At 40.1% G+C, this 7,779-nt stretch overlaps 1 protein-coding gene across 1 annotated transcript in view; it reads right to left on the bottom strand.

Moving 5' to 3' along the window:
• Positions 1-306: 306 nt before the first annotated feature.
• Positions 307-7,779, bottom strand: part of TEX11 (testis expressed 11) — a gene marked incomplete at its 5' end in the record, with an annotated part of 30,055 nt that continues 22,582 nt past the window's right edge. Inside the window, 9 exons of the mRNA XM_009074742.1 lie at positions 307-378; positions 1,369-1,533; positions 2,223-2,343; positions 3,326-3,434; positions 4,473-4,622; positions 5,380-5,452; positions 6,284-6,400; positions 6,777-6,847; positions 7,648-7,734. Coding sequence (XP_009072990.1) covers positions 307-378; positions 1,369-1,533; positions 2,223-2,343; positions 3,326-3,434; positions 4,473-4,622; positions 5,380-5,452; positions 6,284-6,400; positions 6,777-6,847; positions 7,648-7,734 — 965 coding nt within the window. The remainder of the gene's footprint in view (positions 379-1,368; positions 1,534-2,222; positions 2,344-3,325; positions 3,435-4,472; positions 4,623-5,379; positions 5,453-6,283; positions 6,401-6,776; positions 6,848-7,647; positions 7,735-7,779) is intronic.

Here is a 7,779-nt window from a genome sequence, read left to right as displayed (position 1 = left end):
CCACTAAAATCAGATATTCAAACCAACCTGTTACACAACAGCAGATGCATCTCATGAAAAAGTTAAATATTCATTTCTAACTGTTAAACAGCTCCAGAGAATGAAAATTATTCCCTAGAGGAAAACAATTACGTTTATTGAATAAACACTTCCTAAAATACACATAACTTATCTGCCAACAAGGAGATCCTGCTTTCTTTTCCACTGCTCCCATGCCTTCACAGAGCTAACAGCCTCTTTCATTGAGCAGAACCTTTCGAAGAGAGACTGTGTCCTTCTTTTTTTTTTTTGCAGTTGTGGCTGGTTTTATTCTTCATTTGGAATAAATCCTTTCGCTCTGTCCAGTTTGTCCAGAACCTCACTATAAAGACCAATCATCTGCAGAACATAAACACCACAGCTGTCAACAAAGATGGATAAAGCTGTATCACTCCCTTAGATACAATGGAATGACAGGGAACAGAAACAAGGGAATAGCGGGAGCCTACCACAAGTTTCTAAGCCTAAAATTTCAGACGGATATAAAGATTTTGGCACAGATTTAAATACAATGGTTTAGAAAAGAGAGTTAAATCAGTGCAAGGTGGTTTGATTTCCACTGCCATAAAGCCTAGTTTACATCTGAGTCTCATGTGAGTGAATATACCCGTTCACTGAATCACAGGAGTTGGGAGTTGATGTTGAGGTTGGAAGGGAGTGATCTCAACTCCTACTGTCTCAACTGATACATTTAAAATTGCATAAGAGTTACAGGCAGCCCTCAAGTGCCCATCTTGTGCATGAGAGAATGCGTGGTGACCGCAGACACCTCCCAGGCTGCACTATGCTGCAATCTACACAGGAACACCAGCCAAAAACTGTAGAGAGAAGCTTAATTGTGACAGATTAAGAAGTGTCACTGCTTGCTACAAAGGTCCAAGCCCTGAAATTTCTCCCTCATAGGAAGTGGCTAAGCTACATGGAAAAAGTAAGCTTTAAAGATTTTATTCACATCAGCTGAAACCCTATTTATGAGATGTAAGATCACACTAGAAACCACCTTGAAAGTATTCACACAACAGCTGATTGAAGTAAACCAGTACAGCACCTTGACTTCAGTTACAGCAGGCAGGGTACAAGGGCTCCCCCACGGCCATAAATAGTCAGAGGTTTATTTCCAGTCAGCCATTTACATCATCCTTCCAGTAAAAGGACACTACATTACTCTTTCTGTTGTCTATCAAAACTTTTCGGGTCTCACTTTGAAACACTCTGTTAGCATCAAGCTCCTCCAAAATATTTAGTTACCAAGGCTTCACCCAGACCCACATCTCAAATTCAGGCCAGACATCCAATCCCATACCCTCAAATCCCTCTGTGCACACTTACATGGCTTTCATAGCTCTTCTTCAGAGATCCCAAGCGATTGAGGAAACGCATCCCCAATTCACACCACTGCTCAGCTTCTTTGTATTTTCCAACAGTATACTGAAATATTCCTGTGTTCCAGGCTCTTGTCATCAACCAAAGGATCTCCATCTCTGGGTAAGCATCCTGGGGTAGCAACCAAGAAGCAGCAGCTCATCAGAAAACAGAGTCTTCACTTTAAAACTGACATGTCAGGAGTGCATTAGAGTTTAGAGTGGGAAAACAGTTGGGGTTTTCACCCTAAGCAAAGAGCAATTCCTTGAGTAAGAAATGCTTACTGAAAGGAGGAATTTACTCTCCATATGTCTGTCCTCACAGAAACCAGGCAAGTGGTACCACAAGTACTGACAGCACAGGAATGTAGTTCTAGGTCAGTTGGAAGAAATAGTAGTGAAGTTCCCAAAAACATTTAACAAGACAGGGGTGAGAAAAAAGTAGGACTAGTATCCAAATTTTAGACAGCTTTAAACTGATGTGGAAAAGTTATCTGCATTTAAAAATGTATTCAGCGTAAGAGTGTGGAAAACACAAGGAATAAAGATAAATGTTCTAGCTTGAGATGCTTCTAAAATAGGAACTGAAAGTTTGTCCTTAGATGCCGCTAAAAAAGCCTTACAGAATGCAGTGAAATTTGTAATGCAGTCATATATATCCAAGAGACATTTATTTTGAGGTAATTTCAGTCTATCTTTCACTGAAAAAGTCTTATCAGCTCCACATATAACATGTCATGTTCATTCTACTCGTTAGTATCAGTCTGATGAGAATTTTCTTCAGTATTATCTCCCAATCTCTGGTTTTCCTGTTCAACTTACTGTGCTGCTGACTACACTCAGAGCATCTTCAAAGTAGTCCCACACCTCCTGCAGCACACAGGTGTCCAAGTCTGTTAATCCAGTCGGCAAAGAAACATTAATCAAACTATGTAAGCATTTGCTGAGAAGTGAAAGAGAGCAGAAGAGGAAACATTAAACACCACATGCACAAACAGCTCCTCTTCAGCATCAGTAGCACACTGACTTATGTCTCTGTGATGTCAGACATGTCTACCTTGGGGCTTACGACATTTGTACAGCAGAAACACACATTTTCCTGGTATCAGATCTCGTTCATACAAACTGTGCAAAACCAGAGCCAAGAAAAGCAAACAGAACTTCATTATTTTCATTGCTGGTCTCCAAAGTAACAAAGAAGGAAAGACAGTATTTTCTAGGGAGAACAGCAAGGAGAAAGTACCTTTTCTAACTTCACCACCAAGAACTAAGTAGTCAGCACCCTCAGAAAATCAGGAACAAATACAATCTGAAAACAGGTCTGTCTTTCTCAGTGTGACGGGAGAAAGGCAATGCTAACAGCTGCCTTTGCTCAGTGCTTACTGCAAAGAACTTGAAAGGAGGAAAAAAATCTTCATGGGGCACAACGAGAGAGGCCACACACCAGGTTGCTTTACAGAATCCATAAGGTGCAGCTGTCAGCGCTGTTATCCAGCAGAATAAATTGTGTATGGACTATGGCATCATATCACTAACTGACAACTCATGTCTTTCTTCTCAGCCCTGAATTTCTCTTCCCTATATTGTCTTTGAAATACCTAGTTCACTACTGCAGAGTAGCATTTGACATAAAGCCCTTCCTCACCAGAAACAGCCAGAGGCTTCTTCTGAATCCAATTTTCATTTCCTTTCTCAATAGATAAGTTTATTGGAAATAAGACTGGGCCAGAAAACGTGCCAAGTAAGCAAACTGCAGTTAACACATCTCTCAGACAGTGATCATCCCTCAGAGCTCCACTGGTTGGTTGGCTAGCAAGAAGTAGAACCTTGCACATAAACTAAAATCCACTTGTTCCAAATTACAGTTTTATTCCCTGTCAGCATTTCCAGTCAGAGCAAAGGCAAAGCTATGTGATAACACTAACCTAAATTTCACAGCATCAATGACAGGCTGCTTTCTGTGAAGGTTTAGTGCACTCTTGAGAGCTTTCTTACACAGCACAGGGTACCGAGCTGGAGATTCCATTGCCAATGCTTAAAGTAAAAGAAAATAGAGAAGAATAAAAAAGAAATTACTGAAGTCAAACTTTAATCTCAATGGTCACTAAAATAAACTGCAGCATGTTGTCAGATCCTTGTGATAAACAACTGAAAAGAGATTTGCTTAACACCTGGGCTGGACACAAACGAGTGCTTCTGTACTTCTTTCTTACTGTGCACATCATCAATGAAGGCAAGAAGGCACAAGCACATCAGGTTTCATAATTTACAAGTACTCTCACTGCTGTTTACCATCCAAAAATACTGGGGGGGGGGACTGTCCTAAGTAAAGAGTTTTGTTTGCCTCCTTGAACATGAAAACCCAGATTGAAAAGTTAGGCAGAAGCAGGATCTCAGTATGGTGTCTCCAAGCCCAGGAGTGCACTCCCTCAGGACAAGGGAGACCAGAAGGAATTTACACAATCCTACAGAACACCCTCCAAAGATTTGCCATGGAAGTTCTAAACGTTACTCATTTTTCTTGGATCCTACTCTAGATTCACAAGGAAGCATAACTAGAACTTGTGAGGAAACAGTGGCACAGTACAGAGAAGTGATATTTATAGATTGACTACACAAACTTTAAGTCTGAACTTAAAGTTACCTTAATAGCTTAAATATACTTCAAATATCTATCCAAGTCCTAGAACTTCTGTACTGGGGCATGAATCAGCTAAGGCAATTCTCTGGCTATTGCCAGTTTAGAACTTGTAACAGTTTATCTGAATAATCTTCCAGACTCTCAGCCAGTATGAACACCTCAGGGACTAGAAATGGAAGGATGTTACAGCTTTCTGGTCCCTCCTCTGTGTAATGTGGATTTCCTAATGGTGCTGAGATTCTAAGCATCTTTGCTTCAGGACAAAATGTATGTGGTTAGACTCATTTTCTGGATTAGAGATAAATGTATATGGGTTAGACCCATGCTGCACAACACATGATAATCCTGGTCACCTCAAATGAACAGGAAAGAGAAACAAAAGCTTTTTTTCCTGACTTGAAGAATGATGAAAGCACAAACACAGTCCTCACATGCAATGATTTCTAGTGTCTTGATCTCTATTTGTGGTTGCTCCCAAACTGACTCCATCAGGTTGTGAAGTGTTGGATCATTCAGTTTGGATCTTGCTTCAAATTCATAAAGCAGCAACAATGTGTCTGTTGGGTCTTTGCCAAAGTCTCCTACAAATGAGACAGAATTGTCTGTATGCAATGATGAACTTTCTCAAAGCCACATAGTGTACTATAAGGTATAAATTTTGCTTCCAACGGGCAGGAAAACTATTAAAGTACTATTAATGGGTACGAGGGAAGCCATTTTCATAGTCAGGTGAAAGAGATAATGGCAGGCCACCAGCTCAGGTCAGCGTATGAAAGAAGTTAGCATCTACTTCAAATTCTTCTACAGGACCTGTCCCCTTTGTGGTAGAAAATCCCTCAGGGAATCCTTAAACATGGAAGAAGGGTGGGAGAACAGCAGAATCCCTGACACAAACACCAAGGACTGTGGAGGAAGGGAAGGAAGCACCAGGCTGCCACTCCACAAATATCTCCAGGAGAAACTCCTGTCCTGAGACAATCAACCCCTCAGAGATTTCAAGGATGGCAAATCAAAAGGGAAAAAGTCTTCCTGAGTTATCTTCCCTTCAGTGCAAAAGGCCAAAGAGACTCCCAAATCCAAACCATACAATGCACCTTTCATTCTGAGATGTTAATGGGAAAAAAAAAAAACCAGCAAGTAAATTTCTTGACTGGAGTTAAATACTAAGGACACACAAAAAACAGTACTTGGCTTTGCCCACTCCTTTATCGTACTGTCATCTATCTGCTTCAACAGCCTCCAGCTGAGACAGTAATTCCATCTGCCCTGTACTTTCCATGGATACAGTGACTAAGTGTAAGAGTTACACGTGCTGAACAAACACAGTTTGCAGCCTACCTGTTAGTTTCAGAACCTTCCATATCTCCCTGCATGTCTGAAGATGCTGAAGGGCCTGGCTGAAAAGCTCTGTCTGTTTTACAAAATTTCAGGAGTTATTTTTGTCATATAGTTTTATGACGAAAACTAACTAACAACATCTTTCTATCTAACTATAAAATAAATTCAGAATCAGCCTAGTTAGCAAATCACCTACACCAGTTACTGGATTTGGGGTGGGGTTTTTTCTCTTTTTCAAAGACTTCCACATCTCAGACAAAGCCTCTTCACATTGAATGTTCCCTTGGTCCAAAAAGAACCACGTGTGTTCCTATGGGGCATTTTTTTTTAGCTCCCAAGCACAAAATAGAGCAATTGAGACTTACAAACCATTAAATCCCACAACACAAATTGCTGTGCTGTGCACTGTCCACTGAAGTAAGTTCCTACAATCCCTCTCCCACAGAGTTCCAGACTTCCTTCATAACCACTGGACATTTTCTTACCACAGTAAGCACAATGCTCCCCCCAAGATGTATGCATAAAACCTCAAAATACTGTGAGCTTTATCACAACCATAGTGCTAACTACCTTCAGCAACAGCATAATTGTCTGATCAACCCATGTTTAGCAGCAGACTCCTTACCTATCACGTGCAGTAGATTGAAATTCCTGTAAGAGACACTGCCACGACCCTTTACTGCTAGAAATCTATTCAAATCCACTTAAGCCAACAGAACTAATGTACAGAAATCCACCATTTACAACTGTCTGGAAAGCTGCATTGATTCTAATCAACTATGAAATATTCCCTTGTTTACATTCTCAATATCCTGTTCTGAGTGAAAAAACTTAAGATGTCAAAATCCAAAGAAATAAGTACTACACTGGTACATACAGAACCAGTGAAGAGGATTTCCCCTACCTGTTCTGAAGGTGTTACTTGTTTTCTCCCCAGCTCCAGATCCACTGCAGCTGCCATTAACAGGCATGTCTTCTGAGCAAGGAGAACAGCCTTGTCAGAAGGACAAAACTGGGACAACTGACACCAAAAATAAAGGTAATGAGAATTTTACCCATTTAAAGCAATTTGCTTGTGAACAGGTTATTGCTGAGTCTCCTCTGTGACACTTCCAGTACTGTCATGAGTAGTATATATTCATATTGCAGTTCTGCTTGTAAATTACATACTGTCATGAGTAGTATATATTCATATCGCAGTTCTGCTTGTAAATTATGTAGTTATTTAAATATAAAGTGTAAAGCAGAGTTGGAGTCCAGTCTGTACAAACACACACAAAACTGACAGTGTTGGTACAAGTCCTATGTGGAGATTAGGACCAGAGCCTAAAAGAACCTTAAGAAGAACTAGACAGATGAAAATATTCCTCAGAGACACTACTAGGAAGAGTAAGTACCTTGAAAGACAATAGAAAAAAATCCCTCATCTTTTCAGGGCTATCCTTGAACTCCACAGCTAAGTTCCAAGCTAACAAAGACAGAAAAAACAGAGATTAGAATAAAAATCTTCAGTTATGTGTGTGCCCATCTGATCTCTAGCAATAGGCAGTTCACATTCTACACTTCTACTTCTTCATCAAAATGTCATCAACAGCTCATTTAACAGCAGCAAGAAATACTGTTGTTAGTGATTTGTTAAAACAGCTTTCAGATTTTGTCCTGGTAATTTCATCCTAACCAAGTACCCACTCTACCACACACCCTACTCACGTGAGCAGGGACTGGCAGGAGCATTTCTTTACATTACTAAAGTTAGTATCTGAATGAAAGTGTTCAACAATATTCCCAAGAGAAATTATTCTTATTTTGCCTATACAAAATAGATCAGCAGTAAGGGGGTTTTGTATTGCTCTTAGCAGCATTTCTTTTCAGACATGTAAGAAAAACATTATTCTTTCTATTTTCCTGATTTTAAATTTTACTCCTGTAACAGAGTCTTGGCAGTGAAGGTGTAATCAAGAGGTGAACTAAATGGTGAACTCTGAAGAGCTGTACCATGGACAACAATTCCTGTGGTGAAGGGAATAATGTATCAGTCAAATGGACCTTGTGAGAGTATTTATCTTAACTCACTTAAAACATGAATCACATCACAGTTTCAGACAACAGAAAATGCAGCAGGGGAACTTTCAGACTAGTTAAGGCAGTGACTGGCAAAGGTGACGAGTTTTATAAATGTGCTACATCTCTAAACACTTCTTTCTTCCTTAATTTCTAGCTAAGTGGAGGTAGAGGAGATTCCGTTTAGATTTTGAGAGTGCTACCTACCAACTTTTCTAAACCAGTGAGCTTCAAGGATCCTCATGTCCCCTGTGAATGTCTCTTCTGTGAAAGACTCAGCAAGTGTCTTGTGAGCTGCAAAAAATGTAGTGTTCAATATGTAAGCAACACTTTCTGAGC

The sequence above is a fragment of the Acanthisitta chloris genome, unplaced genomic scaffold, assembly GCF_000695815.1.
Source record: "Acanthisitta chloris isolate BGI_N310 unplaced genomic scaffold, ASM69581v1 scaffold5555, whole genome shotgun sequence".
NCBI classification, from domain to species: domain Eukaryota; kingdom Metazoa; phylum Chordata; class Aves; order Passeriformes; family Acanthisittidae; genus Acanthisitta; species Acanthisitta chloris.
Note: the sequence above shows the minus strand (reverse complement) of the source record. Positions and strands in the feature narration are given on the sequence as shown.